General features: G+C 39.8%; 1 protein-coding gene across 2 annotated transcripts in view; it reads right to left on the reverse strand.

Moving 5' to 3' along the window:
• The window catches only part of PPP2R2A (protein phosphatase 2 regulatory subunit Balpha), a 42117-nt gene extending 24192 nt beyond the window's left edge, over window positions 1-17925 (reverse strand). The window contains exons 1-2 of one of the 2 annotated variants that reach the window (XM_076359033.1): window positions 17846-17925; window positions 15294-15368 (exon numbers count right to left, since the gene is read on the reverse strand). In XM_076359033.1, coding sequence (XP_076215148.1) covers window positions 15294-15368; window positions 17846-17852 — 82 coding nt within the window. In that variant the 5' untranslated portion in view covers window positions 17853-17925. Of the gene's footprint in view, window positions 1-15293; window positions 15369-16026; window positions 16065-17845 lie in introns of those variants that run through there. The other variant, XM_076359032.1, reaches the window with a different exon arrangement.
• Window positions 17926-25183: the final 7258 nt, after the last annotated feature.

Genomic DNA, 25183 nt, shown 5'->3' on the forward strand with positions numbered 1-25183 from the left:
CCCAGAACAGTCATATAACCACCAAGCCTTCCTTGAGTGGTTTAAATACACTAAAAAAATTGAAAATAAGCATGTGTTCTTTGGTGCTGCAGCAATAAAACTCCACCTAAAACCACCTTTTTTTTTTTTTTAAACCCCAAGTGAAGTCTTAGCTAAAATGTAAGCCCAGTAGAATATAAAGTCTACGGTTTGCTTGAAGGGGGAAACTGGCAGCGTCAGTGTTCTCTGCTTCTACAGTTTATACTATAGAGGAAGCATTTTCTATATTACTGCAGACATAGTGATAATGGACTAAATGACACAGAAAAAGAGCTTCCTTCCCTTTGAATTTTCCTGTTTCAAACATCTACTATTACAGGGACTGTACCTTTCAACCATACATTATCCCTTTAAACAAAGTAATTGTACTAAGCAGTACTATATACAATCCACACTAGTTATATTTCCATTACAGAAACACTGTTCAGCCAGCAAAACCTACACTGATTTATGAGAGGTCTTCCTGGACAAAGATGACAGAAGGGTTAAGTTATATTTGTATTGTGTAGAATTTCGTTGGGGAGTTACTCATCATTTCTGTCCTTTGTACAATCACATACAGATCATACATACCCAATTATAGGGGAACAAAATTAACTCTAGCAGGAACTAACTTCATGCCCACAGTTGCTTCATATAAGATCTCCTTAGGTGCCTGAATGTTCTGTCACTATCACTCACAAAACTGAGGGACTTACTGAGCAATACAAGGAGAATTGAGACAAAAAGGCTTACAAGTAACAGATTAGATTATTTCTGCTCTAACACAGCATTTGTCTAGCCTTAGTACTCTGGTACATGACTTGTTCCAACATATTTTCTGCCTGCAGAGCTTCACTTTATAATGTCATTAATAAAGCTACAGCAAAACTGTTTCTGCATATGTCATTTCCAAGAAAGTAACATCTCAATTTTAGCACTGCTGAGGGCAAAAACTCAGGTTTACTGATTTTCCAGAATAAACTTTATGCTGGAACAGAGAAATTACATAGCCTCTATTCAGAGGAGAACAGCGCTGCCATTCCTGACCTCTGAAAACATTCCTGCCAACCTGCAGATAAAGGACATCCTATTAACTATATGTAGAGTGAAGATTCAGGAGACCAGAACTCCATCTCAAGCCACTGCTCTCTGGAAAACCTCTATTCTTAGAGCTAAGTTGCAGTACTACACACTCACTAGGCTCCTTCAGGATTTATACATAATGCTTACAGAAGCGCTCCATAGTTCTCATAAGACACACTATGAAATGCAAGTTATACATAGTATGAGGATTCCCAAAAATGCATTAAAAGAATTCGACTAACGTTTATTCAAGCTTTATTTCTTCTCACTGTGATAAACATGTTAGCGATGTATCTATTTTCCAAAACCACGCTAATTACCCCTTGTAGCAGAAGTGCTTTGCTGTATTGCCTAGCTGTTTTATTTATACTTCCATCTTCTTAGGGAACTGTTCTCAATATACTGAGGAGGAACGAAAAAGGAAGTTCTTGGGGGAAAAAAAAAAATCTCAACAAGCTCAGAAATACCATCTAGGCCTTAAAAGTGTCAACAGTTAAGCTGTTCTTCCCACTAAGTTATATCCAGTTAATGGCACGAAGTCACTGCCTTGTATGGGTATCAGGGATAACTTCCATTCAAGACCAGTGCACAATCCCCACACAGAAGTTTTAAGTGTTCCTTCACCAAAAGTGATTTTAGACATTATGAACAAAGTCATTCAAGACTACGGGTAGTTAAGCTCTCAAATATAGGCTTCTGAGACTGTAGAATCTCCACAGATGAAGGTTTTTTAATAAACGTCCAACAGGAGTAATAAGTATACTTGAAAGATGTGCATTTAGAGAACATACTAACAAGCTCCCAAGGTCCTGTCAGCCCTATTCTCTGGGATACCATCCTCATTCTGTTGTGACAGCTGATAAACACATTTGTTTGATAACCAGGGGCTGAGAAGGACACTGAAGAGCCTACCACTCAAAGCATGGATTTCACAAATGCCAAAGTTATTTTGATGCTCTTTGATTCCCTTTAAAAGGGGTTTTCTGCACTGTTAAAAAAAAATATTTAGTAGCAACAGGACTAGCAGAAAATCAGCCCTGTGAACTAGGCAAATCACAGAAACATTTACTCACCTCTTCTTCTAATTCACAGAATGTTTACAAGCTTCTCCTCAAGACTACAAATTACCTTACTCAAGATAGCTTACACTAATTATAACTGAACATGTCTACATGAAAGTTGCCCCTGTATTACTTATTCAAGAGGATGTTCACCTATATAGCACTGAAAAACCTGCACTACAAAATTAGCTGTATTAATTCACATAACCAAACATCCAATCAGTAAAAATTTTAAAAGGATGTGTTAATTTGGATGTCTGTTCATTGAAAGAATAAATCATTTCTATTTCAAGTTGTATGTACTTGAACCATTACCTAATGCCTAAAAGTCATTACCTAATGGCTTTTATTTAAAAAAAAAAAAAAAACAAACAAAACCAAAAACCACTTCAATACTAAAAGGAAAACATACCTGCTTCCACTTACATTTGTTCATTTTTATTATCCTTTTTTTCCTATGCTCAAGCCAGGTTATTGATTCATGAGTCCTTGAAACTAATTTGAATCAGTAACTATTTACTTCTCAATTCCTGCTGACAGCCCCCCCCCACCTCAACCTATAGAAACATTCCTCACATCCACTACAGTATCTACACCGAAGTACACCCTAAGAACATAGGCTAAATAGTCCCCTCAGAAGACCTTACTTCAGATCTTTTCAGGGGCTTGTTTGTGTTCTGAAGTAGTACAGAGCTATTTATGGAAAAATCCCTGCTGGAATCACAGCCAGAATTTCAATAGGCTGCACAGCACAGAAAAGCCAGTGGTTAGTTTTCTGTTTGCAAATAACATACTGTGCTATTGTTTTGCATGTACATAACAGAAGCCTTTAGGCAACGCCTTTCTTGATTTGTCACTGAGAATGCTACAGACTAACAGCACTGGAATATCTTGATTTTCCCTTTTTACTGAAGCCATTCCAAAACGCATGCTGCAAGTTAAAAATTAGTAGCAGTATTTTAGGAAAATACCATAGTTTGGCAATGCCTTTCAAAATCAGCTACGAGAATTCTGTGACTTGGTGTGCATTTCTGTTGTAGATACAAAAAACAACTCCTAGAAACGATCATGCTGTTTCAGACTCTTCTCATCCATTCTTTGACCAAAGCTTTTATTTCAGGTGCAAAAGCTAAGGCCAAAAATTTCTAAGTCTTTTAATCTTCATGTGCAGAATGCAAGAGACCATTGTACCTCAGACAACGTGTAAAGTGCCTCCTTCTAAGGAAGGAAAATGAAAGCAAAAAATCACTCTTACCTACTGTAACAGAAGGGAGGGAGAGAAGGAGGGAGGGAGGCACACTCACTAGATGAATTTCAGGCAGCTTGCCGGAGAGCACAGCGCCTGTGAAGGTCACAAGTACAACTGAAGTCTCCAGCAGAGATGAATACACAGTTCTGACTATTAAGTGACCGTGGAATAAAAATTTCTGATTACTGCACTCACTATAGGCATTCACTCCTTCATCAGTTCATTTCAATACTTAATGCATTTTTTAGTGGCACTTGGAACCCGAAAAAAAGAGTCTTCCCTTTACCAGCTGCCTCTTCTTTTTTTTTCCCCACTTGGCAAGTATTTTCCTGTGTTTCTATTCTGGCCCAAGCATACATGCCTCAGCTTCTTAAAAAAAAAATTATTAAAGAGAGACCATTGCTAGTTTCTGGCCTGGACTTTCAGAGATTCTTAACACTTACTTCTCTAAATGATGCAAAATGGAATCTACAAGTCTTGACAACTCTAAGGCAGACACTTAAATTTATAGCACATCTTAAATATATATATAGTCTGCTAATCTGAGCAAAATACTGACCTTTTAAGTTAATTATTTTACATCTCTCACCTTCTCTATCTATAAATTAGGACCTTTTCTTTAGATTTTGGAAGAGTTGTATAACAGCTGAAAACAAGATAGAGAGTATTTAGTATTATTACTGTCCTGCAAGGATCCCAAAGTTCCTTGCAATAGCTTTTAAAAGTTTTGGAACTTGATTTCAGGGAACAGGCACACTAGTCTTACAGACAGGGAAAACAAAGCATGGAGGGGTTAAAATGACTTAGTGACCTTCCTGATGAAACAACTCTGGATGATTACTTTCAGTTATCTCCATTTCCCATTTTCCTTTTTGTCAATCCCGCTGCCCCCCCCCCCCCCCCCCTTAAATTTAAATCTAAACTTTAAACTTGGTAAAAAGCAAAAGAGTAGTAACAACTCTGTAAGAAACTTGAGCCTCCATCAAAAGACACTGGTTAGAAAGAACATGAATTAGAAAGTGCCAAACAACTTCCAACTGAATGCTACAGAATTGTAAAACTTTTGGAAAAAGAATTTCAACATATACAAAAACAAGCTTACAAGACCAAAGAGGGCTGTGTACACGATCTTCTCTTGATGACTTCTTCAAAATGATAGCAACCAGCAAGAGGGAAAGATTAGGTCAGAAGTGCTCCTACACAGGATGCAATCACTCGGTCATGCCATTTTTTCTAACAACATGCATGCTTAATTACCCTTGTGCAGGAACACCGAGCAACAGAACAGAGAGATGACCCAGAAGCACAGTTGTAGATGGCAATTTAGAACATACTTCACTCATTTTCAGAAACAGCAGAAAGATGAGAATGCTACAGAAACAAGTAGATGTTTGTTATTCCCAGGTTTGGTATGAGCTTCTTCAGGTCAAATCAAGGAAAAGAATCCACAAGCTCCAGGGAGCCAACCACCTGATGTGCAGAATCTCCAAGTGGGTTTTTTTGTTTCATTTTAAATGTTCTCTGTCTTCCCACTGCACTTTCCTCTGAGGCATCTAAATACTGTCAGACACAAAATTCCTGAGTTAAGCACAGCATGTGTTCTGCTCCAGTAACAGAACTGGTATATTACCAGCCCCCACCACTTTCAAGAGTGGGTTATCACTTCCAAAAGGGTCTGGAGTAAAATGAAAGACCCTGGGTATTTCTTGAAAACAAAAAGAAAAAAGTAAGATTCAGCTAAAACCAAACCAAAATAACAACAACAACATCACAGCTTCATGGGTGGCTTTTGTTAAGAACAGACTAAGAAAAGGCAGAAGGACTATATAGAAAGTTTTTAAATTTTGGTCAAAAAGCCATTCCTGCCAGTTCCACATTCCACTAAAATAGGTTACGAATGCTTCACTATTACCTCTATAATGCAGTGCCGTTTTCTCACTGCTAGACTATATAATGAAAAAGTTTGCAGGCTTCAACTTCAATTGCTGTTTGTTCACATTGATCTTTCAGAAGAGGTGTCCTCAAACATGAATCTCAATTCACTGAAAGTAGAGTTTTCCATATGAAAGGCAGTCTATGAACAAGCACATATCAACTCTAAGCATAAAAAGGCTGAGGAGGAGACTGAGCAAGCTGTTCACAATACCATAGTTTCACATGTTGCCTTAAAACCATTATCATATCTCCAAGAGAAGCAATCCATCCATTCACCTCTCACATCTCTTGTCCCATTCCTGTAGCAGTGCTACCTATTCTACTACAAACATTTGTTACAGTTTGACAAATCAGTCTGGGGAAGCTAACTCAGGATAAAATTAATCTGATAGCAAATAATCCAAGACATGTAATTTTCATTCAGGTCAGTTTCCCAAAGCGATCACTACGCAGCTAAGTGAACATCTGTGTCAGCTCAAAGCAGTAACTCATAAAGGTACAAGGAAGGACCATCTCTTTCAGAAGCAGCAGCTACTTGAAGTGACAATGAACCTACAGGCAAGTCAGGATGCAACTTGAATTCTAATTCCTCTTTCCATACCAAGGCCACACGTCACTCCAAAACAAGCTGAACACGGCAATTATTAAAAGATAATCCAAGATTTTTAAATTATCTCCAGTATTTCTATAAATGAATCTTTACACAATGACCCAAGAACAGTACCTCAGAAGTTAGGTTTTTATTATGTAATTCCATTGGAAAAAAGTCCAGGAGCTCTGAAACAAATGTCTTTGGGAATCATTATATATTTAGGAGACTTGAAGCTAAAGATTTATTTCAGTATGTAGCTCTTGTCTGCTGGACCAATTTACTTTAAAATTTGAAGTTATTTGAAAAAAGTAAGTCCTTCAGACTACATTTATAAGCACTATACACAAACACACACAGGTCATAATTTCTGCATATCATCTTCTAACCTTCTACTAACAGGAGAAAGGCCAGCTTAAATTTTGGCCAGCTGAAATCACTACTCAAATCACTAGTCAAAGAATGGTCCCTGGAACACTTTTTATATTCATCAGGGAAAAAGGAAAATACAGCTACTAGCATTTAACAGACAAGAATATATTAGAAATTAATCCAAATTTTAAATAAGCAGCTGTAGTCTGAAGTCTCAATTACCTTAACTGTTCCTGAATATATGCAATTATCTTTTCTCAACTTCTCAAAAACATAGAGTGCCAACTGTGTGTGTTTGGAGATCACATTATTCCCAGAGCATTAATTTAAGAACTGCAATTGGAAATGCAAAGAGAAACACTTCCACACAAAATGCATTCTACATACCTGGGGGGGGAAAAAAAAAAAAAAAAAAAAAAAAAAAAAATCAATCTTTGTTTACAATACAACTCTTTTAAACCCTCTTTTCCTGACCCTAAAATTTTCTTCCAAAATTAGATGCAAGCCTAACTGCCTAAGGGGTTTAACATCTGACCTAAATACGCCGGTTTTCTTAATGGTGCTATCACTTGTGGATCACTAAGAGGAAAATACATTTTTATAAAGAATGGCTAACCAAATTAATAATTTCTCCTCTAGTGCTTAACAAAAGCTTGGTAAGTTAGAAGAGAAGCTTACAGCCGCTTCTGTTTCTGTAACCAAATTACAGTCATGAACAGAAGCCTCAAATAATTGTTTTCAGTAATATTATCAACTCACAGTAGCAACACCCTACCTGATGTCTCCTTAGCCAGCATCTTCACTTTAAAAGCAAATGTAACAACCCAAAACCTTCCAGTCACAGAAAAGAACAAGACAAGACCACCATCATGTAACACTACCTGCTGCCCAGAGCAATCTCCTAAAGCAGTCCTGTTCAGGGAGCCAGAAAGTGAGCAACAGTATATGCAATAAAGGAAGTCCTGCTATACAAAATCATTAACAAGTGCGCAGACACACACAGTATCAGTACTTCACCTCTTAAGACAAGACACCTTTTTAGGCTTCCCTCATTTTCAGGAAGGCTCACGTAACAGCATAAAAGATGACAACATCCTTTCTGTTTCCAGCTTACTTGCATACTAACCCTACAAAACTAGCATTTAGCTAGTGCATGCTTTAAGAGCATAACTGAGCTATAAAGCAATATAACAAAGCTATAATTACAAATATTCCACTCAAGTTTAAAATCTAGAAAACTGTCCAGATGTAGTTATTTTGACTATTAAGACCCACTGCTGCTTCTTGAAAGAGATTATTCTAAATTGGTTTGGAGCAAGTATCATAATTCCTGTTTTTCTTTCCTTTTATTTTCATAGAAATATGGTAACTGCTGTCTCTATTCACATTCACAACATAAGTGCCTACCTATGCCAGGACTTTTCATTCATTTCAATCATTTTCATTTCAATCATTTTTTCAAGAAGGGTAAACCTCAGTTTCACATAATTACTGAACACTGACTTATTCTGCAAAACTTTTCGCTCCATACTAAAAATATTGTAGACATAATTATGGTACTGCGTATTATAGAGCATTGAAAATACAAAAAAAGGTCTGGAAAATACCCTTAAGGCAGTTATAAAAGCATCTTATACTAATGAAATTGCTTTGGGAGCACAGTGTTTCCTAAAGAGGAAAGAACAAATGTAGCCTTGATTTGGTACCATCAGTAATTGATGTTTTTACTACAGGAGGTACAGTACATAGCAGATTTAATTGTATGCACAAACAGCACCTAAAACAAAGAAAGCCTAATTCTACAGCATTTAAATGCAAGACAATACATTAGTTTAGATGAAGTCAAACCCCAAAACAAGGGAATCAGTTTTTCAAATCATATTAAGAGTGATAAGACACGATAAGAGAAGATTATCATTTGTCAGATTATCTTTTTAAAGTGCTTTACAGTAAAGCAATCAGTAAGTAATCCCTCTCCCAATTAAGTGGTATTCTTTTCTAGAACAACTTCCAAGAAACTAAACTGTACTGATATTAACACAGCTCTTGGTACTAACAGAGCTGGTAACAATGCTAAACAAATGTCATTTCCACATACTGCTTGTGTGGACACTGAAGGAAGAAAATCTATTCCATGTGTACTAGTTTTGCTGCAGAGAAATGTCAAAAAGATTATTTACAACATAGTGATAAATGACATTGTGTTGTGTCCCTGCATGTGTTTGCACATGTGTACATGATATCTAATTTCAAAAAAATCTACAACTGTCACACTGCACAGCAGTTTGACAACTGGCTTATACCTACCTAGATCAGTGCTGCTACCAAATGAGGTAGTTCTGCATTCTCCACCTACCCTCAGACACATGTTTTCATCACCCTTTCTTTACACGTCTAGAGTTTGCACATCCACACAGCCTTAAATTCAGGGATCTGATTCAACTGCAGTGTAACCCAGTAAAAATCTACAGGTCCACTTGTTTTCAATAGCAGCACGGACTTGGACCAGCTTCAGTCTTTACATCTAAAAGATGACCACCAGTGATGCAGGATCTCTGTCAAGCACTAGTGCACCATAACAAAGCTTCAGTTACCTTATTGGCCGGTATTTTAGTTCAGTCTCTTAAGATTACTGTTACAGTATCAGTAGTATATTCTATTGCTGACCTTCAGATAGCACATGTTCAAAGTATCTCTCTTGAACAGCAAAGGTTTAAAGTCCTTTTTATCAGTCGATTTTACCATTTGTAGTAGCATAGCACTTCAGAGATCAGGGTCTTGTGATGACTGTACATAAAGTCCTATAAAGAGACCAACCCTCTTCCGGAGTTCCTCATGTTCCTTTGAGCCACTTGATCACTCTCCACACTATGCTGGCACAAGCACACACAGAGCACTGAGAACCAGATCAGGGTTCAATTCAGCTGAAAAATAATCCAGTCAAAATGACAATTTTAAGTATTTTTCAGCTGGATCAGCTTCCCAAACAAGTTCATTGTGCAGTTACATGAACACTTGTGCCAGCAAAGTGGGAAGGAGTGCCTCTTTAAGCAGAAATGCTGCCAAACATGTAACCATGGCCTAAATAGGCAAGTCAGAAGAGAACAGAAAGAAGGAAGGAAAAAAAAAAAAAGAAAAAAAGGCAGACAGTACAGCTAGGAACACCCAGCTCTTAACTCTTACTTCAGCACTGCATCCAGTAGAAGTTTTATTCTTCATTTTAGTTCTCCTAAAACACATTCTATGAAGCTACAGCTACCACAGAAACCCATTTCTAGGGTAGAAATACCCAAACCAGAATCGTTTAGGTAGCACCTTTAAAATTAAAAGCTATGAAGTTTCACAAAGCTGATCAAGAGTTGTAATCCGCCATGATTGCCACTGGTAGCCAAGTTGCATTCATTTGTACTGTTGGATAACCACCGTATTTACGACACGAAAAACCCACTCCTTTTTCCAACTAATTTTTATATGCAGAAAAGATTCCAAGAACAGCAAAGCATCACAGAAGTAACAGAACAATACCGGTCAGTGTGACTGACAAGCTGAAGTGCCGTAGCTACCAAACCCATGTCAAGAGAGAGTACTGAATAACTTCTAGGAAGCTAAACAGCCACTTACTATTTAGCTGTTTGCTAAATGCTCTTTGTTTTGGGGGACTTCACACTTTAAATGCACACTTTAGTCAATCTAGACCAGCAGTTCCTAGAACACAGTAGCCTATTTCTCTCTCTAGATACAGTCAGTCATTCTACAAATGGCTGAAGTTAAAAGAGCTAAAATACAGAAGCAGACTTAGGAATACAGAATAGGACTATAACCATGGGTCTTTTTATTCATCTCCAGCGTATTTCAAACTACCCCTTAAAAACAAACCTATTACCAGTCCTTGCTCCTTCTAACTGATGTTACCTTATCAGCATACAGAACATAACCACAGCCTTCAAAAACCCAAATTAAGCTCCCTCCCACAACTATACCCCAATCTTTCTTCAGCATTATTATCGCAACCTCTCACACCTTTGCTACTTTTCTCTGAGAATTTTTCCTCCCCTCCTATTCCATCAATCCCCATTAAAAAAGCCCATCAGTGACTTCTATAATAATGCCATTGTTTCTCTTCTGTGACTCCTGTCCACAAACACAGCTCAGCAGAAGCCCTTCTTCCCAACTGATCCCAGCAACATCCCTCCATCTCAAGGTATGGGTCCCTATTAGTCAATTGTTGGTAAGCCTACAGAACCAGATGTGCCACCAGGCGTAACAGTCTGGTAAGACAGAGCTAACCAACTTTCCAAAGGAGGCTCAGCAGCTCTAACCCACTATTACAGATACATGTTACTTGACAAAGAAAAAGCTTTCTGGTAAGGCAAGAGAAGATCGTGAACTCCAGATGGTGGTAAACTGCTTTTTACAGCAGTCCTCATTCCTGGCTTCAATTTTCCTTACTCTGAGATAACTATTCTCATGCACTGAAGACAAACTACCATTACTGAAGCAACAGCAGTTCCCATAGCTGCTCTGCAATTTTGAAGTCTGCCAAAAATAAACATGAAACTACACTTGAAAGATATAACATACTTAGAATCAAATACAGAAAGCCTTCCTGAACAAGACAAAAGTCAAATCTTGTTTATATCTCTGACCACACACACGAGCTGACTAGGGATAGCCATGTAAGAGACTTCATCTGTTCATCATCTGCACAAACTGAAACAGAGTACAGCAATGTTTTGGCTATAAAAGAGGAAACATTAAACAAGTCATAGATTATTAACAAAGCAGCACAGAATAGTTAAGCATCGGACTTTAAAATTAAGTTAGTAATCAGCACCCACAGCAGATATTCCAGTACTTCTTTCAGAGACAATTCGGGCATGAAATAGTTAAACAACTTGTCAAAGATGAGTGGTAATTACTCAGGGTTAAAGCTTAGGACTTAAGTTCCTGGCTCCCAGCCTTGGACCCAGACTATCAGACTTTTACGTATCTTTGGATTACACTTGAAAGAACATTTAGATACAGCAGCTTGACTCTTTTCCTTTTGCCAAGTAATTAAACAAATTTGACTTAATTTGTTCTGAAGTACGAACTCATTCCATTAAGCAAGTGTCTAGTTTTCAGAGACAGTTTAAACTCACAATTCTTAGTTGTTTCCAACTGGAGCTGCCATTATGCCACATCTTGGAGAACATAACAGCAGGAGAGTAAAAACAAGTCCCAAAACATTGAAACTGCTGCAGAAAGTCATCGTAATCCTTTTCTATAATCATTCCCATAAAGGAAACTTTCACTAAGAAAACATGGTAATGTCTGCTCTTGAGTATTTCTGGACAGTTAAGTCTTGCTTGCACTGAAACAGTGATGGCACAAAAGAAAAAAAAAAATCCATTACAGATGATGTTGATAACCTGATCATCGAACTTATCAAGGACAATGACTCTGTGTTCTCCACTGGAGAAGTCCTGTCTAATCTAATGTCCTGGCTCTGGATTCTCCAGAGTACCTGGAACAAGTTGAGCACAAATATGTTGTAGAATTGGGCACAAGCAAGACACATAAAATTAAGAAGGGAGAAAAACTTCTGTGGAGCAAAGAATCAGCTATTTCAGAAACAGAGGCAGCACAAGCTACAACACCCTTGCCCTTATGCAATAGACTGCTAAAATCACAAAAAGGCAAACTTTTGCCATCAGTTAAAATTAAGGACCCTAATTATAATAAAGCAGACACTCAGATTTCAATTTATAACCTGATTTCTGTGCTTAACTTTGTGATCTGATAGGGCCAGGCCACAGCTTACAACCAAGGATAAATTCCATACATACCAAGAGAAAAGAGGCTAGTTCTCTGCTCCTCACACACCCATATTCCTCAAGTTAGAAAAGCTTTGCCACAGCAGAATGACACAGGCAGGCCCCAGATACAAACTCATTGCCATCTTCTTTCCTCAAGCTTTAGTAACAGCTTTCCCCCTTCTTTCCCTTCCACCCTCATTAGCTCTAAAAGAAACAGTCACATCCATCTATCACACGGCGCTTAGAAAGCCAGAAAATTAAAAACTGTATGTATCAGAGTTCATGTTTCAGCCATCAAAGCCACCAAATATTGACTTTGTAATAGACAGCCATTCTAGCCTAAGTATCTGAAGAATTATAGGTTACACATATTATGTGACGGTTAGGAGGTCAGATCTGACCTCAAATCTACTGGAAGCTACGTACTAGCATTCTTAGCAAGCTTTTTAAAGTTGCTGCCACTATTACTGCATTAAGTGTTATCCTCCATTGGCCTGTTTTATAGGCAACATTGTAGAGAGACCACTGGTTTTGCATTCTACTGATTAATGCAATTAAATAGATGCAGTTTTCTTGGTTAACACTTCTATTAGTTTAGTTTAAGCTAGCTTTCCAATATAAATATTGCAATACTGTATTACGATCAGGAAGAAAACAGAAAGTGAAACCTCCCATTTCTTTCGAGTTTGTTTTCTTCACTTGTTTTTAATGAAGTTTCAGCATTCCACAACAAAAGTTAGTTTTTAAAATTTGAGCTCTAAAGCCATTTGGAACACAAAAATCCACACCCTAGGTGCTACCGTACACAAATTGGCACTGTGCTCAGTCACAGACACAATTAGAGTTCATACTTGTTAGCTTGCAGACCACAGTGGTCAAACAATCATTTAAGCTTCAGAGAGCAAGATTTTCTTTAGCTTTCACCATGGTGCCTGCCACAAGAAAGCAGACAGAAAGGCAGGGAGGGAAAAAAGGTCCTCAGACTAGACTTAGAGCCACTGTCAACTTGTCCTTGGGTATTCTGAAGGAGTGCAAATGCTGGGTATTCAGAAGCATGCAAAGCTGCTGTTCCATTTTTTGCAAGAACCACACAAGGCTCCGTTTCATTAAAGTGAACCTTAAAGCCAGAAATATAGCTAATAAAAGGAAAAACATGACCAGCTTGATACATTATTAACCCTTCCAACAGTATCACAGGGAGACATTACGAAGTATAACAAGAACTCAAAGGATCGCATGGAAGCTAAACTTGTGCTTTGATTAGACAACTGGCTTTCAAAAATTTCCAGCGTGAATTGTGGGAGCCGAATATACAGGAAGAGGAGAGAATTTCAGCTCAACAAATTCATTACAACGAAGTATAATACCAGCCTTGGGACCTCACTCCAGGATCTAGGCATTTAGATTTCAGGATGTCTCACAGTATATCGAGGCTCTGGGGTTTGTACCTTAAGACTCATCCTAAGTCAGTTAGAGCTGACAATGAAACCAAACTTCTCTGCTCTTTGGGTCACAAAATCAGAAGGCTGCATCTTCCATAAAATCAAAAATGGATAGTCTTACAATTTTTTGGAAACCATCCTGACTGGCTTGCTGAAACTGAAGCTAGTTAATTCACTTACAGTGAAGGCTTCCCTGAACTCCACCCACTACGACTCCAGCAACACACAGTACAGCTGCTAACCTGTCAGGAAGCATAAGGCTAGCAAGTCATCTTTCGTAACAAAGTACAATACTTCAGAACAGCTAAGTAAGTTAAGGACAGACTATTTCCTGATTTCCGCTTTTCCAGATCCCCATAAAAGCCACTTTACCATATATATATGTATATAGCTCATTACTATTATATGCATGTCAACATGTCTATTTTCATGAAGAATTATTTGCAAGCACTTGCCACACAACCACAACTTCTTCAATATTTGTACTTAATTAAGGATTTAGTTTGATATGTAATTAAAATAAAGTTTATAGAATTTACAGTCTGACGGGGAAAAATTATACCACATTTAAGAACAGTTTTGAGTTCAAGCTTTAAAAATACACTTCCTGAAGAACTTAAAATTAAACTTTAAAAAAACTGTTACAGCTTTCTTGTTTCCAAAAGTCATCTTTCAGCTTGTAAATGACAGGAGTCTTTGAAAGTGCATCGTTTGCCACATGCTGCAGCTAGTAAATAAAAACAAGTCACTTATGTTTATACTGATTTTTTTTGGCCCTTGGAATTTAATTTGAACCACACATCAAATGGGAAAATAATGGAAACTGTAGTTACCGCTCCTCTAAATACAACATTAATCTTACTTGTAAGTCAGAGCATTCAAGATATGTAAAAACAGAAAAAACCCGAAGAATTACGTAAGTGACAAGGCCAACTGCTTGCAAAAGAAAAATTTTAACTCACGATCTTAGAAGGCTGTGTTGTGCAAACAGGACTTTATGGCCAAAGAAATGTAGAAGTCAGTGCAACTTTCCCTAAAAAAGACCTCAGAAGAAATTTTGCTCTCTAGCACAGCGATTGAACAGCACAGAGAAAGTATGAATCCTCTAAAGATCCCCAATCCAAGGAAAAGAAACTAACAAGTACATTTTTTGCAGTCACAATCAGAGGCAGCCATCTTAGTATAAAATTACATTTGTCATTGCCAGCTTAGAAAAGTTTTAGGCAATTCCCAGTATTACTTCAAACACAAACCCCCTCTTTACTTAATAAGTAAGCATGCACAAATATTCAGATTTCTTCCTCTTCTGGTTAATAGAAGCTGGAAAGATTGGGAAAATTACTTGATCTTTATCTAGTACTTAGATCTTCAAAGAGTACAAACAGTAATTAATTCTCACAACACCTCCCTGTGGAATGCAAGTATCACATTCCCCATTTCGCAGATTAGGAGAAAACACAAATCAAAAATTGAGTGACAGGAAAATCTAACAATCTTGGAAAACAATTCCAGCAAAATATTTAAGAAGCCTGAATCCAACCCTTCTTAAAAGTGGGCAGAACAGTACTCTCAAACCATAGTTTAATCCTCAGTCTGGGTATCTGAATGCACGTTAAATGTCTGTTTGCTTTGCTCAAGTTGCATACAGCAACACTGAGATATTTTAGTAAGATGGCAATCACATCTCCCTACCTAAGAAGTAGTTAAAGTCAGAAAACATTCAGTAAAAAATATTGCTCTTACCTTCTGCTACATCATCATCTACAGCGCCTTTCACCTGAGAAAAACACCACTGAATGTCATTTCCTCCTCCAGCTCCTAAAAAAACACAATCAAAAAATGAGACCCCCCACAGCAACACAAAGAGCACACAATAGTTACCAACTGAAAATTTCAGACAACGTTGCACACGCCTACTTCCTCAGCTATGCTGTCGGCACAATTACAAATTGCCCCTCCCCACCTTTTTCCTTTACAGATATTGTTTTTGTCATTAGCGGTTTGCCAGCGTTCAATGCAACGTTTGTCAAAAACAGTGTAAGCACAGGCAGTAACAGTGATAAAAGCCTCTACCACCGAAAGCTCGCTGGACTAAGTAACATTGCTAGTGCTAACTTTAACTGCGCATTTAAAATGAGTGTGTGAACATCTTATTTCACACAAAGCTCCTTCCTACTTTAGAAGTCAGAACCCTCTACAAACACGCACACACACACACAAACAATTTAAACAGTAACTGCCAGAAAAAGCTGTACATTTTTGGAAAATTTCAGTCTTTCGTTCAACATAAACCAAGCATGCTACTCATTTCCTTCTTTTACAAAAACAAACTGAACCTACAGACTAAAGGAAAAAAATTTTACCACAATTTTAGAGTCTCTTCGCAGAAGTAATGAAAGCAATTATCAGCCTTAAAAGAGCAGCAAATCCAAGCAGAAAAGCAAACAAGCAATCTGATGTTAACAAGTTCTACTACCATAGAAAACGGATCGAAGAGAAAACTTCAGGAACATTACTGCCTCGGCGGAAGGCAGTGATTCATTTGAACCCTGCCACCAAAACACACAAAAAAATCACCACCCATTTCTTTTGCATTTCAGTCTGAGCAAATCACTGCAGGGCTGAGTACATACAGGAAGAGACTGAAATGGGCTTGCCTCTTTTTTTTTTTTGTTGAAAGCCACTGTCAAAATGGAACTTTTCCTCAACACAATTCAAACAGGCTGAGCAACAGATGGCATTTACACATTAATCCAGAGGTCTGTTACCACTTTTGGAATAACAAATACAGAAGGGACTTCTTCCCTCCTCTACACTAAGTTAAGGGAGGAAAAAAGTCAAAGACATGGAAACCAGAAGCCCCAAAATAATCTTTCCAAAAAAGACCAAGTGTCTCAGAATGTTGAGAAGAGCTGCAATACAATCAGAGTCCAGTCTGCATTTTTTGCCTGCCTTAATTTCTTTTCTGAAGGATTACAGGCATGCAAGCTACAAAACCTGACAAGGTGAAAGCAAGTACAAGCATCCATTTACGCAAGAGATGTGAAAATGCTTTCTGCAGCTACATTGGAAAGGTTTGCCACACACATCTCTCTACCATTCCCCAAACCCCATACAACCTATTTCCTTTCCTCTCCCCAACCTCTTCATTTGTCATTTAGCAGCTGGCACCATGGAAGCTTTTAAAGGGGACAGCTTGTAAGAAAAATCACTGCTCTTTCTTCCTAAGGCTAAAATTCTATGTTTCATACAATTTACTTGAACCAAGTTGGCACTTCCTTCCCCCCCCCGACTAAAACAAAAAGAAGAGGGTGGAGCATGGGCGTATGGTGTAGGGGGAAAAAGCAAAGCACAAACCTAGTACAGCCTCTCATGCTTGCTCCTCCAAAGCACTGAAAAGACAATTCATTTGCAGAGGAGGGGGATGAATGTATTTCCAAATTAAGAAATCGCAAGGAAAAGTAAGAACGAAGAGATACCTTATGCATACACACTTCTAGCCTACCAAGAGCACTTCAGGATGCAAAATGGGGAGCAAGCACAGGAAAGAATGAGAAAGCAAACACAGAAAGACCTGTATTATTTAATTACATCCTGTGCCCAATTTTACTCTCATTTGCAGATGCTTAAAAGCTGCACCCTACAGAAGGGTGCAATTGTACTCTCGACACAAGCACGTCTGCACCCTAGAACACCTCTCTGTGCACAGCAGCACTTCTCTGCACAGTCCTCACCAACTCCACCTGAGAAATAAATGCAACATACAAGCCCGTTTACAAATTCAAAAAGCCTGTAGGGGAAAGAGAAAAAAGGCAAAAGACCCACCCTGTCTGCAAGCCTCCTGCACACTGAACTTCAAAATACACCACTTCCCCCATCGAAGCCCCTCCACCTTGCTTCTTTCATGCCTTTTTTTTTTTTTTTTTTGCGATAAGGGAGGGAAAGGAAGAAGGGGTGGGTGGGAGGAAAGCACGATTTCCCAGAAAGGGGGAAAAAAAAAAATCAGGAAGGCGCAGCGGAGGCGGAATGGGAGCGCGGGGACGGGGGAGCCAGCGAGGCAGGGGCAGTCGGCACGCCGGCGGCCGCGGCTCAGGGAAGGCAGAGGCAGGCTGCGAGGCATTCCGCGAGCCGGGGAGAAAAGCCCAGCGAGCCGGGGGACGGAGGCGGCGCTGCCCGCTGCCCCCGGCCGGCAGTCCCGCCGCCCGGCCGGCAGGCCGCTGCCGCAGCCTCACCTGCGCCCCCCGCCCGGCGGCGGCGGCAGGGGCCGGTGCCCCGCGGGGGCAGCCTCCCCTTACCTGCCATGTTGGGCTCGCGATAGCGGCCGCGGCGGGTCGGGCGGTCTCGGCGCTGCGCGGCGGGGCCGCCGGTGCCGGGCGGGGGGCGGCGGCGGGGGGCGGATGGCGGCGGATGGCGGCGGGGGTGCGGCCGGCTCCGCTCCTGGGGCTGCCCCCGCTCCGCGCCTCGCTCCGGCCCCCCCCCGAACGCTCCACTTTCAAAATGGCGCCGGCCGAGCTGGGGGTGACGTCACCCGGCGGGGGGCGGGCGGGGCGGCGCTCCGGAGAGGGCGGGGCGGCGCGGCGGGTCCCTCGCTGCCCCCCGTAGGGCAGGGCCGGGCCGGGCCGGGCGGCATGGCGGCTCGCACCCCGCGGCCGCACGCCGTGCCTCGCCCGCCGGCGGTCCCCTCCGCGCTTGGGTTGGCGGCAGCCGCAGCGCCGGGCCTTTTCCGGGGGCTCGTCCCCTGCGGGGAAAGCTTCCTCCCAGGGCCCCAATTACCTCCGTCCCCTACCTGCTCGGCAGGATGCTTTGCAGGCTCACCCTTTATTGTACTCCTTCACTGAATCTCCCCCTTGCTTGTCGTTATCGTTTGGTTTTGGTTTGGGTTTTTTTTGTTGTTCCCTTTCCTCCACTCCCTCGCTTCCTTCTCCTGCCATTTCCTCATGCAGCAGTTCCTCGCCGTAGCCACATAACCTGTTTGATGCACGTTTTCCACCCTCTTGGATGCTTTCCATAACGTCTGCAGACTTGGTCTCTTATTTCAATGGAGAACCCAAGTGCGTCTTTGCCCTTCTCATTGCTATTCCCTGCATACTCCCAGCCATGCTTCTGAGCCATTTTTAGTCTTCCTCCACCGTTCACACTGACAGCCCGCAAGTTCTACAAAGAAAGACTTCCAGCCGAGCCCAGCTTGGCACAACTCCTGCTGGCTCAGAAAGGATGAAGGCTCCTTTTTAGCTCACTGGGTCCCAGCTAAAGTCTCAGCTGTAGTGAACATACAGGACTTGGATAATTGATGCAGTACAATCTATTTAAGATCTTGTGAAAGTCATCGGATTCCCTTCACAGATGTTTGTGCAAACGTTTCCTTTCTTCTCAGGTTGGGTAGAGCTTGCTAATCCAGATTTCACTTTGAGATTCATGAGCTCATCCTGCAAACCCAGCACTGCCACAAACTCGCAATGTGCCTTGAAACAAGTCTCCTAAGTCATCACGTACACTAATTTTGCATTTCCATCTCAAAACACCTAAGAGACTGCTTTTCTTAAACGAAAGACCATTCAACTCCTAGTCAAGTACAGCGCAAAACACAGAACTGTGGGAATTGAACACCTCTAAACAAACACACAAACGCAGCCAGGCTCCCAGTGTTTGAGAGTAAACACCAGAAACCCACAACTGGCCCGGATTATAGGCTACTTTGGACAAATGCAGCTTTATCTCTATATCCCTGATAAAGATTACACATGCAAATAAAATCATTCTTGGAAACAACAATAAAGTAATGTTTGAAAGAGCACTCAACACATATAGGGCATTCTAAAGAACTGCAACTCACCTAAGTTTGGGAATATCTGGAACCAAGTATTTTGCTTAGTCCATTTTGAGAGCAATCCAAAAATCTAAAAACAAACACACTGCAAGTTTGAAAACATTCACAATCAAGACAGGCTCTTTTTGGATCACTACAGCATTAAGGCCCTTCTCAACACCCAGGTCCACGTCTCCCAGAGCTCAAGAACAAATTCACTCAATTCTACAAATTTGTGGCCACGTTTAGTCAATACCAAATTCGGCACGAAAGCTGGCATTCCTCTTTTTTCGGGATTCCTCAAAAACATCCTTTTCAACCCTGAACACAGTTGTCCTGCAACCATTTATCAGGAAGGTTTGCAAATAAAGTCCAATTCATCCATTGCCTTCTGTACAATTACTGCAGAATTTGGCCCTCATAGTAGAATGAGCATTGTTTCAAGAACATCTGTTGCTAAAAAAAAAAAAAGACCTGCAATTAGCTCTGTAATATAAATTAATGAAGCTTTAGTACATACCTTGTAATTAAAACAAAGTCCCTCTTAGAAAAGATATAATATCATGGTGCCAGAAGGATGTATCATAATTCCAACATTTCAGGTTTTTGTTTTGAACTGAGCTACAGAATATAATGAAGTATAATAAATAATTAACATTAAATCACAGCCAGGGTAATTAGTAAGACATCTTGGGAATCACAATCTTTGCTTGGGTGTTCGCTTGCTTGTTAATTCAGACAACACAAGTATTCACACTAGTATTAATGGTTAGTGCAAATTAGCAAGAGTGCATTTCATAGCTCTGATTCAAAGTTTGTAAGCACATATTCGTGCCCCTTTGATTTCACTGGAGTTTAAGCATTTGTTCAGGTGCTCTGGAGAGACAGTAACTGTATTATGTTAAATTTATACACAACCACCAACAGCACGAAGCTTTAATGAACATTTATCTATTCCAATCATGCTTTAAATACTAATTCTTACTTTACAGACAATCCCCTTCAGCTCAGACTAAAGAACATCTCGAGGAAATGGGAGGGACATAAAGGGACAAGGATCCACAGAAAAGCATCTCTGGTTGTATTTGTTAAAGGCCAGTGAACTACATACAGAGTGGTCAGTTCACAGCAGCATACATCAAGAGCTGTAGAAGTTAGAACAACTTAAAATACAAAATGTAAAATGCGGCTGGCAACCAATAAAAAAAAATATATTAATGTCAAATCACTGATCAAACAACTAAGGCCCCAAAGAAGAACTCTATCAGCAACTCATTTTGTATCTGCTTTGGTTTCCCAGTAATTTGACCCGTTAAACAAGACTATAATGAATTACAACAATTCAGTTTAGAAATAAAGGGAGTAATTACCACCAAAATTATCACTGGAATTTAGTAATAGCTGAGCCATCTGAGGTCACATGCAGGTTAACATCAGGGCAATGTAATTCCCTACAGCGTACTCTTCTGTACTTCACTCTGTCTAGCTTGAAGTGTCTCAGCAAGAGGTTTCCATTGCTTTTTGGGAGCACATTTCACAGCCTAACAGCCTTTGCTCCTAGAAAATGTTTGCTAATATTCACCCTGTGTTTCCCCATTCTTAATTTCACATAATTGTCTCTACGTATGTAGCCACTTAATTAACAACGATTATCAAAGCAGTGCTGAGTCACATCTTAATACTGCCACATGGAAGTTCATGCTTAACAAAAGGTCAGGCAGACCCTGATTCTGCAATCAGTTTCAGGCAAACTCACAGGGTAAACTGCATGTGGTGCAAGTCCCAACCCATCTAACCTCTTCACGTTACATCAACACCAACCTCACTCAAGCAGGTAGGCCCTTAATGCTATTTGCAGCGTGCCAGCTGCCATGCCAGGAAGTCTTCTGTGGGCACGCAGAACTTTCATTTGCTTTTTCTGACAGTCAGGCTTTACTCAGCCCGAGTTCATTTTAACCAGGTCCCACCTGTAAAGCCCCAACTGCCAGTGGCCAGAGATTTTCAGCTAAAACCAAGGTTTAAACAAAGGTTTAAGCATTTCCAGTTCCTGTCTCGCTGTCCTAAACTTGAACACTACGAAGACATACATTGCACCCTACTTCACTAGAGCAGTTCCACGGAAGTCACTGGGTTTTATTTTTGGAAAGGGAAAAAATGAAGTTAAAGTCTTTAGCAGTTCTGAGCATCTGTACTGTTGGGGAAATACTCAGAAGTGGCATAAAATGTCATCCTCCCCTGGTCAGTCACTGGGCAGTTTAGTTTAAGTATTAACAATGATAAAAAGCAGAAGAGGGTGGTACATAACTTTCAGTTCACTTTGCAACTGCCAGTAATTATCTAGAGAGCCATTTCCCAAACAAAACAACGTAACAGAACTATCTAATGGTTCTGTAACTGAGTGCCCCAAACTACTCATCATTGAGCAAACTTATGCAATGAAAGCTCGCTAACTCTGGTAAACAAGCAGCTTGTGTCATCTCAAGGTGTAAAGTTCATTGGATTAAAGCTCTGCTATTACAAGGGGAAGCCTCAGCATTTTCTTTCAGAAATCACTAAGGCTTTTTTTCTTAACTTTAGCCTGGTACAAGCAAACAGAAAAGCTAATTAGGCTTGGAAAGAATTTCATATATACATTAAAGTAGTATTTTGCAAGACAGGTTTAAAACCAGCTCCAAAGTTGATCTGTTTAGAGCAGGTCTAAATTACAATGATTGAAACCACAATTTGCAAAACATTAGTTTAATGGATTATTTAAGCACAGTTTGTACAGGATTCATGCCCCTGAATTTTGGCAGGAGTTTTATTTTAAAGCAAGTGCAAAAATACATGCAAGGATACAGGGAAAACAAGGCTTCTGGAAAAGAAGAAAAAAGGTCTGAAAGGTAGGCAGGAAGCACCTGTTTGGAGGGAGGAAAACAAGTATTTTTCAACTAGGAAGGCTTGTTTGGGACGGTAGAAGGTGTTCCAGTATTTTGGGGTTAAAAATTAAGAAAAGAGTGATGAGATGCATAGAAAAACTGTTATTATTTTTAAGTCTCTTACTACATTTTTTACAAACTGTAGTTAGTTCTATGCGAGGATGATTCCAACCAAAAAATAAGAGAACTGTTATGGGAAGCTAACAATCCTATTGAAACTAAAACTGCAGCCATAGGAGGAGATAGGAGATTCAGAAGACCTAGATTTAGCCCTTCCTGTAACTTAGTAGCTGCAATGAACAAAGCATATAGTTCAGGATAACCTGGCACTTTCAATCTTCCACCTCAGGATAATTTGGACATAACTTGGAACTCTGAAACCTACTAGCAGTAGGAAAAACAAAAAACTGAAACAAAATAAGAACAGACATCCTAAACTAAGCACCATGAACACAAGGCAAGGCACTCAGAAAGTGTTTTTATTCTAACAAGAACGATTAAACACTGAACTACATTGCCAAAAAAAATCTGCAGCGCATCCACTACCAGGCACTTTTAAGAGCAGATTAGATAACCACCTACTGGGAATAGCCTAAGTAGAGCTGCTCCCTGCCTAAGGGTAAGAGATGCCTTAGTCCTTTCCAGCCCCAGTTTTCACCATTCCACAGAGAAACCACATTCTTCAGCTTAAAAACACAGGTTCTTTGTACCAGTGACAAAATCAAGATACACCAAAACCATTAAATCCATACTCAGAGAATACTTTTTAAAGTTTTAAGATTTCCTTCTCCTATTAGTCTTTAGAAAGGGGATAATTATCGTTCCTCAGTCTCTTTGAATACCTTGAGATCTATGAAAAGAACATAACAGCAATACCAACAATTATAATAAAAGGTTATCTTGGGGGGAAAAACCCAACACTTCATGCATAGACTTAACTGATAACATGCTGCATCTCTAAGAAGCACAGAGTAACTCTCAGGTGAAAAGAGCCCCAGTCGTCACCACCTTTATGAGGCACACTGCAGGAAGAGGAGGAGCTGAGATACGGGACTGCAAGGGGCCTGGAATAGTTTTTGTTTGGGTTTGGTTGGGGGTTTTGTTTTTTTTTTAACCTCCAGACTCTCGTACACAGAAATGTTTCTTTTTGGGACAGGGTTGCAGTGTTATTGAGGGAAGAGAAGTGTTCATTATCCCTTTCTAATAAACCTACATAGGGGAGCTAAATAAGTGAAAGAGAAGCCTCAGAGACTTTTATGAAACCGTTTTGCTTAACAAAAGCAGGAAGCTGAAAGCAAGTGTGTTAAAAACACTGCCGTCTATAGGATTTCCCTGTTATTTTTAATAGTGGGTTTTAGCATCTTCTATTTTAGATTCTTACTAAGGCAAAGTACTTTTATGCATTAATTAAGTTAACAAGCTATTATCCTTCACTATGAGCTGGAAGAATTACACCTGCGCAGGTTTATTTCAAAAGGGATACATATAAGTCTTAGCTCAAGCCCTGTAGTTATCTTGTGCGTATCACTGAAGCCGTTGTTACTAAAACATACATAAAAAGCCAACTGATCTAAAAAGAGCACGATCGGCTCTTTGGCATCATGTTTTTGTACTTTGAAGAAGCCTGTAATTTTACTAGCATTTAGCAGTAAGAAGTTAATTGCTAGCTCTGTGTGGTGCTAGCAGGGTGCATGAACTTATCACATCCATGATCCGACTTTGCCAGGAGAAATGTTCCTTAAAAACCACGGATTGTGGGAAGCGATGATTAAATATATAATTTGGAATAAAATGCCGCTGTAGTCTTTGAACTTAAGCTTCTTGCTCTTGATCCTAGGCTCTAGTCAAGCCTTGTACTTTCAATCAGCTTGGTCGTGCTAACTTTTCATGGTGTTTAAAGTGTGTGAACAGATTGATGTCCTAAGCCCTGGAATCACAGAAAGACATAAGAAATTCAGCTGGTATTTTTCAAGGAGTTTTTAGCTTTTGTGATTCCAGAGGGAAATGTGAAAATGTGACTTCTAAAACAAAAAAAAAAAGGAAAGCAAATGCAAAGAGCCTAAAGATATTACCTCTTTAAAACTCTCTTGATTCTTAAGCCGCACCGTAAGTGGAAGTATTACCAGTAACTTACTCTGAGTAGTAACACTATCGCTCTAATATTGCTCAAGTCACGCGTGCAAAAAATGACGTGTGCAGGTAACTAGCATGATTGGCTTTAGTCATTCATTAACTTAGACCTTGATGTATGAGTTCATTTACCTTTTGGTTTCATTTTTCATTAACAAGACCACAGTATTTCTAGGATATTTTTTAAATGTTTCAAACTTTCTTTAATTTAGCAAACATTATTCAAGTATTTGCAGCTGAAACTGTTCTGAAACATTCTTTGCTTGCTTTGCTTTGTCACACAGTTCTTCTGGTAACAGGTTTGTAAGGTAATGCCAGGAATGAACTGAGAAGGGAAGGAAGGGAGGCCGAAATAGCAGAATGAATTGTTCCATTCACATGGCTTTTCTGCTAGGGAATAAGTTAACATTGTAAACAGGAGAGAGGTGTGGTTTGCAGATTGGACAGGAAATCCTTAGTTCTAATCCTTGCTGTGTTGTTGATTCCCTTGGAGACCTTGAGCAAATGCTTTCTGTTCCTATTTTTTTAATTGGAAATAAGCTGGGATGATAGCACTCAACTAGCTCATAGGAGCGGTCTTTCAGTTAAAACATTTATAACATGCTTTAAAAGCAGCTCATGGCACACAGGCTTGCAATCAACTTGGCTACTTGTCTGAGGTTATTTCCTTACGCTGCTCTGAGGACCAGGGACCTTTGGGGGCCCAAGTCACCAGTGCGCATGTATAGGCTTTGTTTTTCTCATTTGTAACAATGCAAAGCAGATGCTTTACCAGGGAT

This window comes from Aptenodytes patagonicus, chromosome 24 (assembly GCF_965638725.1).
Source record: "Aptenodytes patagonicus chromosome 24, bAptPat1.pri.cur, whole genome shotgun sequence".
NCBI classification, from domain to species: domain Eukaryota; kingdom Metazoa; phylum Chordata; class Aves; order Sphenisciformes; family Spheniscidae; genus Aptenodytes; species Aptenodytes patagonicus.